The sequence below is a fragment of the Physcomitrium patens genome, chromosome 16 (assembly GCF_059467195.1).
Source record: "Physcomitrium patens ecotype Gransden chromosome 16, ASM5946719v1, whole genome shotgun sequence".
NCBI classification, from domain to species: domain Eukaryota; kingdom Viridiplantae; phylum Streptophyta; class Bryopsida; order Funariales; family Funariaceae; genus Physcomitrium; species Physcomitrium patens.
The window spans coordinates 2,497,501-2,516,291 of NC_143425.1; the positions used below are offsets into that span (position 1 = coordinate 2,497,501).

General features: G+C 37.5%; 2 protein-coding genes across 5 annotated transcripts; one reads left to right on the forward strand and one right to left on the reverse strand.

Annotated features, from left to right (window-relative positions):
- The first annotated feature begins 6,809 nt into the window (after nucleotides 1-6,809).
- LOC112293541 (protein SMALL AUXIN UP-REGULATED RNA 54) lies at nucleotides 6,810-9,333 on the forward strand. 2 transcript variants are annotated; one of them, XM_090256701.1, is made up of 2 exons: nucleotides 6,810-7,054; nucleotides 8,305-9,333. In XM_090256701.1, the coding sequence occupies exon 2, from the start codon at nucleotides 8,556-8,558 to the stop codon at nucleotides 9,060-9,062; it is 507 nt and encodes a 168-aa protein (XP_090112827.1). In that variant the 5' UTR covers nucleotides 6,810-7,054; nucleotides 8,305-8,555; the 3' UTR covers nucleotides 9,063-9,333. The 2 variants fall into 2 exon arrangements, with proteins under 2 accessions (XP_090112827.1, XP_024398854.1); XM_024543086.3 differs by lacking the exon at nucleotides 6,810-7,054 and adding an exon at nucleotides 7,140-7,519.
- Nucleotides 9,334-10,485: 1,152 nt separating this feature from the next.
- LOC112293543 (uncharacterized) lies at nucleotides 10,486-13,330 on the reverse strand. 3 transcript variants are annotated; one of them, XM_024543089.3, is made up of 2 exons: nucleotides 13,072-13,330; nucleotides 10,486-12,019 (listed from the first exon to the last, which is right to left on the reverse strand). In XM_024543089.3, exon 2 carries the CDS (start codon nucleotides 11,809-11,811, stop codon nucleotides 11,344-11,346), a length of 468 nt encoding a protein of 155 aa, XP_024398857.1. In that variant the 5' UTR covers nucleotides 11,812-12,019; nucleotides 13,072-13,330; the 3' UTR covers nucleotides 10,486-11,343. The 3 variants fall into 3 exon arrangements, with proteins under 3 accessions (XP_024398857.1, XP_024398856.1, XP_024398855.1); XM_024543088.3 differs by lacking the exon at nucleotides 13,072-13,330 and adding an exon at nucleotides 12,295-12,435; XM_024543087.3 differs by lacking the exon at nucleotides 13,072-13,330 and adding an exon at nucleotides 12,173-12,406.
- Between the last annotated feature and the right edge of the window lie 5,461 nt (nucleotides 13,331-18,791).

The following is an 18,791-nucleotide window of genomic DNA, read 5'->3' on the forward strand; positions in this document are numbered from 1 at the left end:
AAATGAAGTTATTAAAAAAATCCAATGAAAAATAATGTTTTTTTATTTATTAACTATTTTTCTTAAATAATATATTTTGTAAGAAATTTTGGTTAATAAAAATATAGCCATGGATTTTTTAAAGTCTAATAAATAGACATACTATAAAATATGTGTATGTACAAGATATTATATTGAAAAAAAATTGAGAAGGAGCTATGTTAATACATATATATATATATATATATATATATATTTTACCAAGCAATTAATTTTATTGATTACTTTTATATAACTCAAAAGAAGACAAGATGTTGCAATGGATAGCCATATTTAATAATATGTTTACTTAAAAAAAATAGAACTAAATAGAAGTAAGTAGAAGCATTAAAGAATTTACATGTGTTTATAAATAATTGATAGATTAACAACTAGGCCAAAGAGTTGGCTACATGTTGTACATTTAATCACTTGTATTACAAGTTGGACATATGGTGCAGATGTTAGATACTTATCCTACAAATTAGATATGTTGCTTGCAAGTTGGGCATGTGTCATATGGCCTATAAGATATTGCCATGTTGTTTTTTAATAGATAGTATAAATAGAGGCAAGAGTGAGGCATTTCTTACTTGTGTCAACGTCTTTTTTGTGCTCTATTTTGGTTTAAGACTATCTCATGATTTTATATTTGATTATATATATATATATATATATATATATATATATTTTTCTAATTCTATATCTATATTTTAGTTATTTATTTTCTTTATATTGGTGATATAAGAGTATATTGTCATTTTAAGAATTTTCTTGTAATTCATCTCTTTAACCAATATAACTTTTGTTATAACTTATTTTATTCAGAATCACTATTTTTTTCTCTATTTTGTATGTTTTTATAAAATTTTATCTAAATTATATATATATTATATAGATAGGTATATTAGCATATTATAACCTCTATTAGCTTTCATATTAAGACTTTGTTATTATATTCATATTTTAAAGTAATATGGATCTGGTTTTTTTTATGATTTAAGTAAATTACTTTAAAAAATCAAATGCAAGTCTTTTTAAAATATATTCAAATTAACATTTCATACAAATAAAACATCATATCATCTATATAAAATCTAAAATAAATCTTTATATTTGAAAAATTAAAAATATTAAAAAAATACAAAATATAAATTTATTATGACTTAAAATATTATAAATTCTTTTATTTTTAACAATATATTTTTTATATGAATTTAAATATAATTTTAATATTTTTTTTAAATAAAATTTTTGAGTTTTTTAATATAACATTAGTCCATGTATTTATCATAATATGAACATAACTTCTCTTATGTTTTTTGGTTCTATTGTATATTTTTTATACTATTTCACAATAAATATACATATTTATTGTAATGTATATATATATATATATATATATATATATATATATATCTAATTCAAATATATAAAATTTATTGAAAAAAATATAATCTTGACTATATCTTGATTTTTTATTTGTATATAAAGTACAAAACCTATGAATAAAATTTTAAAATGACATCTACGATGGGATTTTATCCAAGAGATTTGTATGACTAAATTTGTTAATAAAAAAATCATTAATAAAATTTAAGTATTTATAAGATTAAAAAATTATTAATAATTTTAAAGAACACAAATATTTATAAAAGGTACACATGTGTGCATATGTAAACAACCATTAATACCAAACCATCAATATTGTTCATCAAAAACAAAGTTCCATTCCCTAAATCAGTATATATGTCTATATATATATATATATATGCACACACAAACGTGTACACACACAGAAATAAAAAATAAAAATATGTAAAAAGAATCATTTTAACTGCTACATCTGGGTGGCACAGCACAATCCATATACTATTCAAAATGAAGGAACTGCACGTTCCTTGCCAAGCTTTCCATCGTCTTCTTCTTCTTCTTCTTGTGCTTTTTTGTACAAAGTTTATTCAACGGGACGTTCCATATCAATGCCACTTTTGCCTTATATCTGTCAGAACCAATTCTCAACAAAAAACTGTCACCAACACAACTCCACAGGTTCTAGCAATTAAGTGTAAATCAGCATCTCTAGCAAAATACTTCCTGCATCATCTCTTCGGAAGAACAAACCATCCTTTCAGCTTGCTTTCACTAGTTGGGCCATTAAAACACTGTCAACATCGATATCATGTTGTCAAAATACAATTCACTGCGATGTTTAATGCATAATCGCTACAACTCCACAAGACAATGGATCAGCCCAGCTTCATGTTCGTAACCAAGATGTGCAAGATGATCCGCATCATGTGAATGTATAACTGTGAACAATGTCTTGTGCGACGGCGAAAAACACACCGAAAGCACCAAAATAGCTGACATCGTGTCGCTGGACAAAGGTCTCGGTGGTCAATCGTGATGCAATGCACATCGACTGGACATCGAGAATCGTAGGTCGACGGCACACTGGCAGGCTTCGACGCAACGATGCGGTGCTGGTGGAAATAGTGGGGCCATAGTGAGGCCCCTCATGCTGCAGCATTGTCGACGAGAACCGTGAATCGATCTCTCTCATGCACAGTCCTCGTTGACAACACTGCAGCAATTGTGTGATGAACTAGTTCACGTCGTAGACTGGTTCGGGTTGTGTGCGTTGCCCCTGACCAGCATGCTTCCAGTCCGGATCTGCAGCTCGGAACCAGGAAAGAGCAATCGCGGGGACTGATTTTCTCGACATGCGACGATCATGTGGTGAAGTTTGCTTTTATGATGACGGGGACGAGCGGGGGGACATCGCGGCGGTTACGTGATTCGGCGTCCTGTTGTACCTACACCGCGACACGCTCCTGCGCCAGTGAGGGTGTGGGTTTCGCGTCATGAATGCCTTGATTCTCGTCGGCTTGCAGTGGTCAGCAGTTTGGGGTACAGAATGCAATTCTGCTGTGTGTTTGCCGCAGGCAATACCCAGCACCCTCCTCTTTGTGAGGGATAGGGAGCTATTTCGGGCTGGTTATGCCGCCACCAATTCTTTCCTTTTCATAATACAATTTAGTTTTTTATTATTAATATCTGATATCATTAATAATGTCAGTTAATACAAATATCATTCTGATATTTGTGAACCCCTCCCGAAGCACGAAGGAAGGGCCTTCAGATGAGCAAAATGTGGACAGAACACAAGAAAACTAATCGCATTTAAGACGAGGGTGAAGAACATTCCCGGGGTATGTTTGCGAGGGAAAGAGGAAATATCACTCTTAAGATTCTAGAATTTCGGAATCAAAACGGATGAGTTGACGATGTCTCTGTCACGTGCCGCCAATTCACGGAGTCCACATGTCCGGATAGATGATCTTCCTGTGGCACTTCCCCGGGTTAAATAAAGAAGTAATCAAAGATCTGGTGGACAGCGTGGAAGTGGAACTCAATGAGTCATGACCCGTTTCTGCGAATAAAAAATGAAGTGAGCACAGTGAAAAAACAGATGTCATGAGAGGCCACTCCCTGTGCCCACTACGATGAAAACGGCATTTTCAGATCTCACTGCAGCTGCATCGGAAAGTCAGCACAGTTCGAAGTTCATGAGTTTTATTTTATTGTTCTTTTGGCCTTATTTGTGCCACTAAGTCACCCTCATGGACTCTTCTTTCTCAGATGTTCTCTTTCAGAATCCACTGGCTGAATGACGTCGGCACAAGCGCAACTATCAATTTTTTCTCTTCCTGGATTCAGGTTTTCGGTATCCAGGTGGTGGAGTCCTCCACATTATGAGAAATAAAGTAGCAAACAGAGAGGACCTTCTATAGGCAGCGGCACATCTGTCAAAGTAGGGTCATGAATCTAGACAATTCTCTACACAGGCCCCATTGAGATCCCAAACCTGGCCCGCTCACTGTGGGAGCCAGCCAGCCAGCCAGCCAATTCGCCCATAAGCTCTCCATGTCACGATGGCTGGAATCACGACGCTTTCACGCACGCATGCCGGCACGACTGCAACGGAACATTTGGGAGCCAGTTTTGATTGTATACAACGACAGTGAAAGGAAGGGCAGTGTGTGATAGTAACGGCAGCCAGCAACTAGGTGGGTATATCCACACCATCAGAGTGGCTTTATGTGTAGACTTCGTGAGAGTCTTGCTTTGTGGGTATGTGTGGGTGAGTGAGTATATGTGTGTGCGGCCTCCCTTCTCCGCCCAGTGGGCCCAACTTCATTGAAGTCCAAGTAAGTTTGCTGCAATGGGTGTGTCTGTATTCTCGGCTTAACTCCCACTCACACTCTCTCTCTCTCTCGCTTCGTTTCACAATAATGTAACTTGCTGACTTTGAGGCTTGTTTTTAGAAAGAGTTTCCTGTATTTGGTAAGGCCAATGCAAATACACTTTATATTTGTGGGAATCAGGCAAAAATGATGGTGTTGAGGAGAGCTCCTCAGAAAATTAATGTAGGTTGATAAGGAAATAATGAATAAATCTGCAAATGATTTCTCCAATAGAGAAAGATCTAGTTTTGTTGGAGAATTGGTTTGAGAATTGGTTTCATGAGTGATTGATTTTGAAGTTGGAACAAGGTATGTGGCAACATTGCATAGGCCATTTGTTGCTCATGTCTACTACTACCACTACCTTCTTCTAAAACTTTTGGAAGGTTTTTCTTTAAATTCCATTTATTTTCATTGATATGTTATATTATTTTTTATTGGATCTTGTATTAGCAGTATGTCATTGGTCTCTTATTTTTTTAAAGAAGTTTTTACCCATACGTTTGCCTTATTGGATATCTTCTATTAAATAAATATAATTATAGTAGAAAAAAGCATATTCACTAGTAAATAATATAAAATTACAAAAGCACAATTAAAATTTTAATTGAAAAAAATATTTTAAGATTAACTATATATATTTTTATTTAATTTAAAATTATTCATGCCTTTGTGTTTGGTGTAATGTCCTTTATAATATAATATACATGCTTATTTAAGATATATAAGGGCTATTATACCTACAAACCCACTTTCAACAATTGTAATATAAAGGTCTTAAGAAGGTCCCATTTAGAAAAAGAAAGTTGAAATAGTATAAATCATAAATAGTATAAAATGAGAGGAGAGTCCATGATATAGACAAACCATTTTATAATCATGATTCTAAATAAGGAAAATCAAATATTAAATATAATAAATTTGATAAATATTGAAATAAAAATAGAAATAGTGATATAAATAATGTAAATATGGTTTTCAGAAACCTGATTTTCAGTACTGATTTAGCTTTTTCATACTCTATGTATGTATGTATGTATGTATGTATATTTTATAAGTATTCAACATCTAAACAAAGGAACATAAGTATGTAATAAAATTCCAATTTTTATTGAGTTTTTTACAAAGAAATTAGAACACGAAATCATACTAAAGAGGTTTAACTAGCAACAATTCAAAAATCAACATAAACATGAGTGTAAATCGATTGTAAATTTTCATGTTCAACATTCTGTACATCAAACAGTTATTATATTAATTACATAATAAACTAATTTTCAAGTAATTGTCTTCAACCTCCGCAAAATTTGAACACAGAAATTATAATTTCTCAAAATGCAATATAAATTAACTACTTTTTATTTTATTTATTTTTGTTTTTTTAAAGATCAATAAACTTGTGTTGTGAGTAATAATCTTATTAAGTTGCTCTTTAAAAAACCATGGTGCAGAAAAAAATATTAGAGTGTTTTAAGATCACTGTTTTGGAAATTAAACCTATTTTGATGCATAATAATAATAATAATAATAAAAGATAAAAAATGTATAATTTCTGCATATTCTATCACAAAAAAATTGTGTGTTTCTACAACTTTCCATAGAACCTTTACAGACAAAGAAAAGTCTCCAAAATCTATTGGAACTTTCTAGAAACATTTAAAACCTTTCATTGACTTTGAAAATATTTGAACACCTTCCACATATTTTGGTGGTTTGAATGGACTTTTTATAATTTCAAACCTATCATCTTCCAGGAGTTAAAAATTTGTTTAAGAAAACTAATATTTACTTTATGCTTTGAATATGTCTATATTTCAAGTAAGTATAAATTATGAATTATTCGTTTAATTGCATATTTAATTTATGTATTATGAAAGATCAAAGAGACCGTATGTTATAAATAATTATAAATTAAAGCAGTGAATTTAATGAAAATTCTCAGAATCATATAAAAAATAAAAATAAAATAAAATACATGGGTATTTATGTATGAATCATTACATATTGGAATCATTTTTTATATTTTTTTCCAAAAAAACATCAAAAAGTAAAACTTTTAAAAAACTTAAAATTATAATAAAAATTAAATAATTATAATTTTATTTTTGAATAGAAATAATCTTATATTAGTATATAATATAATTTTATTATGACATCATTAGTGTAAAACATGTGTTCCTCCACCATTCAAAACACCACACAACTTACTAAAAAAAAAATCTCAAAAATACTTAAAAGTAAAATTGGGAGGATTGAGATGCATGCTTTAAAAGTTCATCTACGAGGTAAAGACGCCTACCGGTTCTACCTCGGAGGTAATTAAGACACTTTTCACTCGAGCGGCGATCAGATTCGTTTCCACCTGCCCCCGAGGCTGCCCGTTGGTAGCCGCCGCATCACGGCACGGCACGGCACGGCGCGCCGTCGCCACGGGACGCAGCAAGGAGCGCGAGCGCGATCGCGGCGCCATGGGATCCCTCCGCCCGCATCCCAGTTCGCGTCATCCTTCTGCTGTTCTCTGCGCATCGTATTAAAAAAACCCACAATTTATCAAGCGGTGGTGGTTTTCGTTGCGTCACAAGCCTGCTATCGCGTTGATTGGCAGCAAGGTGGGAAGGTCACAAGGTCAAAGTCAAGGTCTCGCAGGAGAAGGAGGAGGCGGAGAAGCGGGAAACTAACCGTGAGGGTGGAGGAGGAGGAGGGGTCGGAGGAAGTTTTAATTTGTCTCTTCCTCCTGTGGGCTCCATTTACTTCGTTGCCGAAAGTCGTGGGAAATTGCGCATTGGGTTGGTTCCTTGCCCCTCTTGCGCCACCGTGTGATTGACGCTTGAAATGGAGCGACGCCGCTAGACCCAGGGTTTTTCGTTTGTCTCGTCTGGATCGTTGCCCTGGGAGTTGGCATTAGCACTCTGCGCTCGAGTTTGTTGTGTTGTTTTTGCTTGTGGGTGGAGTTGGTCGCATTTGTGTCATTGATTTTTGTCTTATTTTGGAGGATTTCTTGGCGTGGCTGCGAGGAAAAATAGACCGATTGCACGAGTTGTTCGGATGACAGGATTTTTGGTGGTGTCTCTCGTTTGGTTCAGCGGGCGCGGGTGGTCGCCTTGGGTTTTCTGAGATCTGGTGTTCCTCTCTGTTGTGGGTCGGGGTTTCTGGGCGGTGAAGTGTTTCTGGAATTTGGAATTCGAATTCGTGGTGGCGGGAGCGCAGCTGACGTTTGCCGGGGTTTCTGGTGGACAATTTTTACAGAGCAGGTAGGCGCGATGTTGACCTTAGGAAAGGGCTTTCGTAATTTCAAATAATTGCTTCTCTGAATCCCAGTTCTTTCCTCGAATCGTGCAATGTAAGTCGAAGTCGAAATGGTTAAGACCAGATTGACTTGGCTTGGAGAGTTTGGCTGCGGATGGTATTTTATTCTTGAAAAATATTTCGTTATCTGCATGTATTGTTGTCGTCGTTTCTGTCTATTATGCTTTCCTGTTTGGATAAGCCACGGCGTTGATTAGAAGAATCCTCTACTGATGTAGAAAACTACATGCCTACAAAATCATCGTACACCTGAACAATTCGAAATTATCGTCCTCCGTCTATTTTTACTTGTAAATGTGTTGGATGCCTTTTTCTGTCTCTTGTGACGATGAGTTCATTATCTGTTTTGCTCAGTATCTAAAATTAGCTCTTGTAATTCTCGAAAAGGTTATCTTTTCCTTTCACAAATTTCAGAATTCCTCCGTTTTCTATTCACAGGCTCTTGAACTTTCCCAATTTTTTATTTTGACAAATTTTACTACCTTTCCGTTTTCCTTCCAAATATGGTATCGTGTGTTCAGTTATCATAGGTTCAGAACTCCATTTTTCCATTCCCAAGCTTTGTTTCGTTGCCACATCGCATTGGTCGCTCATTTCTTATGGCGTCAGGCGGAGGTTGCCATATACCTTAATTTATAGAGGGTTTTTAGCCGACTGTCTGAATTGGTTTTGATTTGATCGAGCTCATGAATTCATGCTAGGGTTTGAATTTTTTTTTCTCCTTGTGCAGATCCATTGATGGTTGCAAAGTTGAACATCTTACGAGTCGTCCTTCACTGTATTCCTCCATGAAGGCCCAGCATCAACAGCATATATTTATTCGCAACGTCGGATTTCACGAATGTTGGGTCCAACGTGATCAATGCGAGCAATAGCCTTGATCTCCTCCTCTCCTCACTCGTACTTTGTTGTTCTGCTTCTGCTCAACATTCTGAAGTTTTTTCTGCGTGCTAGGGCTTGAGAGCTCAGCCCAGCACCACCATGTCAAACAGAGTGTCTTGCAAGATGCAGAAGGCCCTCCATAAGCTCCAGAAGAGCATTTCAAGTTCCAGTCTGAGTTACCAGAGCATGCACCACCATAGTGATGTCAAATCTCCTCCGAAGATGGGAGGTTCTCTCAGGAATGGATGTGCCTTCGGAAGGTCTGGTCAGTTCGCAGTCAGTGATCTCAGTGATCGTGATTCTGACAGCGAGGACTGGGCTCCTGATGATGTGCCTGAAGGCTATCTTGTGGTGTATGTGGGCGAGGGGCGGCGTCGATTTGTCATAAAAGCGAAGTATTTGAGTCACACTGTTTTCAAAGCTTTGCTCAACAAGTCGGCGGAGGAGTTCGGGTACGAGCACAAGAGAGGATTGGAGATTGCATGTGAAGTGGACTTCTTCGAGCATCTGTTGTGCCTCGTCGAAACCAACAATCCTTCTTTCTTCAGCACGGAGATCGATGAGCTTGTTGGCGTTTACGCCTACTCTCACTGCATAGATGCTTAATGCTTGATTCAGTTCGGCTTTCAGAGTTGTGGCAATCTTTGAAAAGCTGTGACAAGTTTTGTATCTTATTTATCAAAGATAACGAAAAAAAAATTATATTTGTATTCAGCTTAGGTTAAACACTTGTTCTCTTTAGAACCTTCGGATTCAACCCACTTGGGTACGGGTTTGACTGTACATGGCGTGAAGTTCTCAAACGTTATCCTTTTTAACATTTTCTGTACATATTTGATTCTTGGACTTTCAATAGCACCTCAGGATTTATAGATTACGTCATGTTCTTATGCTTCGCATTGACAGTGGCAGTGACGCATTCTGCCCATTGGATGAAACCAATTCATAGGAACATACAGTGGCTCCTTAGAACGGTGATCTCAAGGTGATTTTCAAGAAGAGCTCACAGGAGTAGCGCATCTTCACCAAGTTCATTTCTACATCTTCCCCTTCATATGCTATGGGAGGTGTTCTCTCTAGTCTATGGGATCAATACACTTGCTAGATCATTGACTTCACCGATGACGATGGTCGTGTGGGAATAGTGTCCTTTTTCCACAACAAATCCTATCATTGATCTTTGCTCTTGCAACATTAATCCTAAACATTTATTTCTGATTACTGAATGCAAACCCTATTCAAGGTTCCGTCATCTTGCAACCTGTAAACAAAGTTGAGAAGTACATACGGTTAAGGAGGTTCCTGTGCATTGCCTTGTATCAATACTCTAATTTCCTTCGACAATTTCTAGATTAGCATGCACCACACTTAAAACCTGAATTGTAGACATCACTTCGGATTCGTCCTTGAAGTCAGTGATTGTTATCCTCTGCATAGTGGATGAAGGATGCATGGATCTCAGCAGGCCACGTAGTGGGACCACAATCATGTGCTTGTCCTGCTGTCAGTGACAAGCAAAAGAGCTTCTCAATACGCAGTACCTCTTTTCATCACAGTTTTCTCAACTGAGAGGAGCTTTGAAATGTCCGGGGTATACCCTGAAACATTATCCAAACTTGGACTCAAGCAACTTGTGGGGCTTCCGACCATGGACTTTGGGTTTGTGAGCATTCAACTGTATTATCGCTCCTCTAAAGACAAGCGACGAAGCTAGATTCTGCTTCGGTTACATTTATGTGCAAGCACTGTTTGCTAACAGCTGGGCTATAATTCCCTCGTTCTCCCGACACCTAACTGAATACCAGATATTGCCAGAGTATACCAAAGTGATGTAGAAGCGCCTGGGTCAGAGATTATTAGGGAAAAGAGGGACGGAGTCAGAGTTGAAGCATATGTTGGTCAGCTGACCCAGCTTCGAAAAATGAAGAATATGCGAAGAGAGTCAAAGAGTTTGCGAGTGGAAAGTTTGGTTGCCAATTCACAATGGGAACATATGAGAAACTGATACTCAACAATCATACGCAACATCTTTTGATTGAGAGTCCATGATAACCGACTTTATAAGAAATTGCAATCCTTGGGAAATTATTTTTCCCTTGTACAGAAAGGGCTGAAGGGCCGCCTTACCGCTAGCTACGTATCTACATCGTTATCCTTAGCATCCTATTTAGCTGTCAAAACTGTGAAGCGCGGCAATGGCTTTCCTCACCATCCTTGTCACATCTAGCACTCTGAATACTAGGATTAAATCCTGTTTAACTACAAATATGTAGCCTCTCTTTGTAGAGAAACGAACTGTCTTCGAAAAGGCGCGTCTTTTTCTGCATAAAACTCGTCAGCTGCAGTAAACACTGCTTGGTGACGGCACCTCGACGTTGAAGCTACAAACCTGCCAATCACTTTGGTCGTGTTCCGTCGGTAGTTCTTGCTCAAGAGCAGGCTTTGCAAAGACGAATGATGAAACAAGCAGGTGCTGTCCAGGTCCAGCGATTAAGTAACGAGCACCATAATAGATCGGAACGAAACATGATCTACCACGGTTCTTGTTTGGGCTTCTAACACATGGGCTTCGACTGGTTACGACGGCAACGTTGCTGAAGGGGTTAGCAAACTTCTGAAAAGAACCCGCCTGCAGAACGTTTGTTGTAGTATGTCTCATTATCCCTTCAGCGACTGATGGTGATGAAAATACGCCATGTAAGTTTCTTCTTTCATGGCGTAGCGAATCTGTGGGAGCTAACATCCCCAAAAGTTCTTCACGGTATATACAAGGAGGTCAAGAGAACTTGAATCGAATTCTCCACAAAAGATACTGATGCCACGATTTTGTAGCAAGATGCAAGGGAGAATGTCTCTCAACTCAGAACCCGTATGCTTCAAACTGCTTCTATTCGGAGTAGTCTTGACCTACGGCCTCGGTTTCTTCCACGAACTCATGGGAGTTTCCTTCCAGCCACCATAGCAAGTGTTCGAAAACATCAGGAGCACAAGCAATGCGCAAGCCTCCGTCGCAACAAAACCCAAACTCTTCTTCGGACTTGGCCAGCAACGCTCGAAAGACGCCATTTGAGAGGTACGATGTCGGGATGACAAACCTTCGCTGCACCTTTCCGACGTACACAGCGAGGCAGCCTGCAGGTACGTCAGGTGGAGGACTTGGACATTCCGCATCGCTGTCGTAGTTGCGAACATCAGTCCTACTTCCCCATGAGCGTCCTGAGTTGATACCGAGAGAAGAAGAATCAAACGAATTGGAGGTAGCGCTAGAGTGTCGGGACATGGATTTCTTGTGGCCTTGTGGGGAGATGTGGAGAACCTTTTTTAAAAACTTAGTAAGCTTCTTCGATGGAGCCATGGTCGCACTGGGGATCCTTATGAGCGAACGATCACTTACTCAAAGCACGGCGCCCCGAATTGATTGTGTGCAGTACGAGTTTGCGCTTACTTTTCGCAGCTACGTGCAATTACAAAATGGCAGGAGCTTGCTGGTCCGAAGGAACAGAACTGAGGCGCATGGGTATACCTACCCAACAAATCACGCAGCACTTCGGCTTCAGTGGCAACTGCAATTGTAGCACAGACAAAGAAATTTCTCAAAAAGTTAGCCAACCCTCGACCATAGAAGACGCAAATATCATGTATTCCTTCAATATATTGGTTGGCGATTCAAAATACTTAAGCTCAAGCTTCCGTCTGTAATGCGTTCAACTCCTTACATCGCTTCACAATCAGTGGCAATCAAGCGTTCGGTTCAACGGGGAAGGAAGAAAACAAAATGAATTTCAGATCCCGACGCGAAGGGAGAGAGGGAAAGCAGCAAGCGAGCACAATCACTCACAACTGATGACGAGCAATATCAGCTACTGGTGCCTACAAAAGCCGCTACAAGGTCATATAAGCACCCTTCCAAGGGGCACTACATAGTGAGCAGAATGGGGACCACAGCTAAAAGGAACTCAAGCACCTTGAAACTTCCTCTTGAACAAGTGTCACCCAAAATGGCTAGTGCGAAGAAATAAAACCAGCTCCTACCTACGATCATCACCCAATACGGAATTAGTGTGCTTTGGGTTCCTCATTAACGAGAGGACTGCTTTTCAACCTACATCTGTGTACCTACAACTCAATTATAACTCGAGGTTAAGATAAGACTAAGATTACCGCAGCTATCAACATATTCCCACAGCCCGACGCACTTTGGACAGTTCTTCGACTTTGACCTTTCAGTTACGCATATTCACACAGCCTGAGGACTTCAAACGATTCTTCAACCTCAACTCCCAGCTCCCAATATTTAACTTATCCTACAACAACCCCCACGGTCCCCTCTGGCCACAGCTGACGTGATCATCCTACTGGCACAAGTCCTGCAAGCAAGGAGCTCGCACTCCAAAACACGGCAGCACGGGAATGAACCTCTCAATCATCTATTCCTCCTGTCTGCGCACGCGATTCTACAACCGATAAAAAAAGTAAAAAACAAAACAAAAAAAACACAAAATTCGAGAACGCCCCAATCTCTAAACGCCCTGAAATTCCTCGAATCCTCCCACAACACAATTCTGTAAACTGCCGTCTGTCCGAAACGCAGAGCCGGATGATTGTAGAAGTTTACCAGAATGTGGAGCCTCTGGATGCGTTCAGATTGAAAATGTCCCGTGCTTGGCCAACCAAAATCCGGCAGGGAGGGGCAATGCTTCAAGACCAATGGCTTGTGTTCAACCTCTGACAACCCCAAATGTAGTAAAACGCAACAGTAACAATGGCAACCGCAGTGCTTCAATTGCGTTGCCGGGGGTGAAAGAGGAAGCTAGCAAGCGGCAACGGTGAAAGTTGAAAGTATTGCTGAATGAATTTGCGAAAACACCGAAAGGGAGAAGTATTTAAACATGAAAACACCGGGCTCCACGCATCTGTTCACTCTTCATGGATTCCATATCCATGTAAGCAACGCATAGATCCAAAGACCATCCACTGTAGAAGAGACAGCCTGGACCTGCGTTGTACTTTCACTTGTATTGGTAACAAGTCCAGCTCAAAATGGTTCTCCGAAAGTTGACACCGAACAATACATGGTACTGAAGGTGGGGTGGCTATGGAATGGAGCCTGAGCTTTGCCAGGTGTAATTCCATCGCCAGGGGGCTGCGTATATCTCTACCTCACGTTCAACCCACTTACCCTTCACAAAGGAATTAACAAACTCCGTCTACAACCTTCATCCTATTGAGAAAATCCTCTTCCACGAAAGCTTCCGCGAGGCCGTTCATCCATCTCCGCCTGCAAGCAAACGACGGGTTTTGAGTTTAATGTTAAATATCCCACTTTTATATTATATTGTATTTATTTATATTTACATCATAAAATAAATAATCAACAATTTTCTTTGTTGCCATTGAATCATTTAGACGGCTTGCTATGTACTTTGTTAGTTTGTTTTGATATATATATATATATAAGATTTTTAATTTTTCTTCTTCTTCTTCCCTTTTGTTTTTGTTTCTTTTTTTTTTGTTTCTTTTTTTTTTGATGGTATGGTATGGTAACAAGGTAAGAGAATCAACAGTATTACCTCTTCATGCCTTTAATTTAAACACATGAAATGGGTTATATCACATGGTAGCATTAATGTTTTTTTTACTGACAAAGATTTTACTTCTATTCATTGATATACAAATTACGCTACAAATAACTGCAAGTGTAAATGTTGGACAGATATTTTGGAAACGTGACATTATTTGTAAGAGCTCATTTGATAGTGTGGTATTATTTCAATAGTTTTTTACTCTTTTTCAGCATTTATGATACATATTTTTTTTCTACAATTATTTTGAATAGGAAAAAGGAAAGAAAAAAAGGTAAGATTAGATCTTATTCATGTTTCTTTTATGTTGTTATAAATTTAAATTCCTATTGCTTTGCATGAACTTCAGAAAAATCTTGAAATCTATAAAATTTGCAAGCTGTCTGAATTTGCTTGTATAAGGTATAACTTTTACTAGTATTATTGTTTTAATGTTTTAATTGGGTCAAAGGATGATCAAAGCAATTCCATATGTTATTTTCAAAGTAATAGAAAATTTGAAAAAAAAATTAGTTAGAATTTCGGTTTTATATTTATATTTTTATTTTAAAACAGTGCGATTAAAGTATTAAAATCATATAATTTTTTTCAGATTTATTAGAATTTTGGTTTAAATGAAATGTAATCTTGAAATCTGAAAACGAAATAATTTTGTTAAAACTTTAGAATATAAATTCTCATAAATAACAAGGGTTGTCAAATAATACATAAAATATGTAGTTATTTTAAAATAATTGCAATTATTTTGAAAGAGGCACATAAATACTTCTAGTAAAGTAAACGACCCACTAAAAACATTTAAAAATAAAGTAAAATGATGATATGGTGAGTCAATACCTACAATTCAAAAGATTCAACTCAAAAGATTTAAAAGTTGGCAACAAACTCTTTGCTTATCTTGCACGCTTTTTAGCTTATTAGTTGAACCAAAGTATGAGGTACTTTAGAAACAAAAGGTTTTCTATACTTTGCATGTCACTTTATCTTGTTCCTTGTGTTGGAGTTCATGGTTGTTCAACAATGTAAGAGAACATTGAGACGACAATAGAATCCCCTCTTCTATCATTTGGGTTCAATAATAGAGACTTGGTGCAAATATGGATTCTCCCTTCTTTTTTCTTACTTTCAAAAATAAAAAAACAATTCCTCTTGTTTGGACATAATGCCAGATATTTACTACTTGCTCAAAATTTTACATTGTTTCTTGCATGGACCTTGATATTGAAGAAGAAGAAACAACAAAAAAAATAAAATAGAAGAAAAGAAAAGAAAATAAAAGAAGAAAAAATCAATACACAATTTTTGTTCTTTTTCACTTTTATTTGAAAAGGTATTAGAAAAAGAAAAAGAAAAATAAAATCTTTTCAAATTATGGCATATTTACCAACAAGCAAAGCATGTAATGTTGACACAAATTCAATAAAAATCATTATGAAGGAAACATTCATGATAATACCTCATCAATGGTATTTGTGTTGCGTACAACTCATTGATTCTAAAAAAGCTATTTTACACGATTTTTATGTTTCAAATACTCTGGCAGGTTCAAATTTGTAATTTAATGTAATCTATGAACTTACTGAATAACCATAATTTGTACTTTCAAAATTTCTTACTAACAATGCTAAAATGATATATATATATATATATATTTAATATATATATATATATATTTAATATATACATATTTAATATATACATATATAAAACATTGTAAAACTATGATAATATGCTTTGGTCCATTTGCTCTTGCAAACACAAAATAGATGAAAAATCAAAACTAGTAACAAAGAAGAGTATCAAATCAATGTATAGGTGGTTACGTTGGAGATTTGGTATAATCACTCATTCCATTACAAAAATAAAATAAAAATTACCATTTATAAACAAATACTTAGATATGTGAACTTTAAAATATCTATAAATGTTTTTAAGACAATGCTGCTAAATCTCTATTGTCTGTTTTGAAAGAACACTATCATCATTCTAAGGATTGTAATCGATTTATGATTGTAAAGCAATTTTGATGATGTGCTCAACTTTGATACACATACCACTGAAATCCAAAATAATCAAACACATAGATGGTGAAATCAACTGAAAAATGATACAGAAAACCTCAGTATCTGACACATCTTAACCTGTGTAAAATATTGGAAGAGTTGGACCACTCCACTCAAGTCTTCACGAATCCTGTGGCATTTGATAGATGAAACAATTGACGCTTGGGGTTAAGGTACCAAGCAAGTAGACATCATCAGTTTGGTGTTTGTGGACATTTCTGTACATCACTAAGACTCAGACTCTTCCCAATCTTCCCATCTTCAATACACACAACCCTCCACATCCCAACTTAGACTTGGTAAGAAGCAACTAAAATAATGCAAGGTAAAATAAACAAAATACAAAAATAATGCAAGGTAAAATTTAAAAAAATACAAAAACACAGGGAAAAATGTGGAAGAAGATTCAAAAAAAGAAGAAGAAGAAGGAATGCAAATGGAAGACTGGAAAGCACAAAAGTCTATCGTCATGATTTGTTTTGATTAATCGAAGAAACAGATTTTAAACCACATCCTTTTACATGAATTCGTGAAGAAGCAGAAGCGGTGATGATAACAACGATAGATGATAAAAATAAAAATAATAATTGTATTATGATTATTATTATTATTATTATGCATCTCTTGTTGTAAGAGTTAAGAAAACATGAGGATTTTGCATACGATCGAGAACATGGGTTCTCTGGAACACTTTAACTGATTCAGATTTTTAGTTTCGAATCTTCCATTCCCGAAGCAATCCAGTGAATACGACGTTGTAATCGAACCAACCCGTAAATCTGGTTAGTCACGGCAAAGTCACGGCATAATCGCAATAGTCACGGCAAAGGTCGAAGCTGTGGGGTCGGGTTTGTCTTGTAAAACGGGATCGCTGAATCTAAACCTAACACATCCATGCTTTGTGGTTGTGAGCCATCGGTGCCCTTTTTAAGACGAGGATCAAAAAATCTCCCACTGAATCGAGTGCCACAACAAATCCAGCTCCCACTGCCTCATTGACTTGTTTGTATGCAGTATCGATATGACTCTCTCTCTCTCACTCACTCACTCACTGCCGCGCTCTTCTCTCTCTATTCTGATCTTTACGAGTTTTAGTAATGGTCCAGTCTTAGCCACACCTTAAGCACTAATGAGAGAGAGTACAGTCCACCGGCCTCCCATTCACTGCCTGCCACGAACCATTCCCTGCAAACAATCTCGTAGAAAATATCAGTGCTCTTTACGGCAACGTTAAGCATCAGGGAACAGTTTCTCCCACTCGTCTACTGCCCAGACTTTACACAAATTGGTGGGGGTATCAGAGTCAGGGTCCGGGTTTATGTCAGTCAGTACCCCTCTTTTTCTTTCATATTTTTACACTTTTCTGCTCTTCCTTTGGAACCTGAGATACGATCCACAATCAACACATTAATATGGTCCGTTCCAGTCACTCACTTCCAACTCACGCTGGGTTTCTTTCTCTCTTTGTCGTTTTGTATTATCCCACCCGCAGTACTCCGTAGCATCCCAGCCTTACCACACAAGTACGACCCGGTACACAAAGGGCTGTACTGCCGAGCGAGGGAGAGCGAGAGCCCTACAGAAAGCCGCCCAGATCTGCACTACAACTACAACGACGACACTGCCATGAAATAACTGCTTCTGCAAGCAATCAATCAAGCGAAAGCCGAGCAGAGCATAGATGGCACCTGCAGGTTGGCCCCTCTTCAGTAATAGTACTCGGAGTACCGACGCTGCTCCATGCTCGATGGTCCTCACACGAATCAGATCCTGACACCCATCAATCGGGTCCTCCCTTCGCAGCACGCAGCAACACAATCCAAAAGGAGGGAGGTGGGCGGGGCATCGGATCGTGGACGGGGATCAGCGATGTGCGTCCCCCGTCCATTACACGACGACGACGGACGCCGTCGTTGCATAGTTTTCCGTTATCGTTCGTTGTCGCCTTTTGAGCGTTGCCACGTTCTTAGAGTGCTGCTGCTGCAGCCCATGGCATGTTAGAAGAAAAAAAAACTATTCTCTCTTGGGTTTGTTGGCTGGTCTGCCCGGTGCTCTGAAATTTTGTATCTAGGCCCGTTTGACCAACGTGGGTAGTCGAACAATCGTGGGTTTCCTTTATTTATTTTTATTTTATTTTATTAGAATTGCTAGTTAATATCGACCTTGAGTTTCTAGATTTTTTTAGTTTATTTGTAAAACTACGTATAATGTTCATTATATATTTATACATATACCATATATATGCACCAAAGTACCAAACTTTTATCTTCAACTTTGATAAATTTTTTTATTTTATTTCTTTAATTCTTTTTTTAAAAATATTTGTTTCTTTGACTTTTTTTTATATTCAAGACCATCCCATATTTGGTTGGTGTGAATGTGTTTGGTACTTGTAAGATTCCCTTACACAACCCTTAGAAGCTACATTTAACTCCGTAGATCATTTTGCAAATCCACTTATAAACATGATTTAAAATAACACCATGCCTAGACGGATTGGAACATACAAGCTTTTTAAAATGTATTTTAGGCCAATCAATGTATAAAACTTAAAAACATGAAGGGGGGGGGGAGGAGAAAAACAATTGGAAAATCACAATGACAAAATAAGCACCTATGATGGAAATTATGATTGCAAAAGCCACGGAGGTTTTTTGGGGATTCACTCTATACGGCCGCTCATTTCCCTA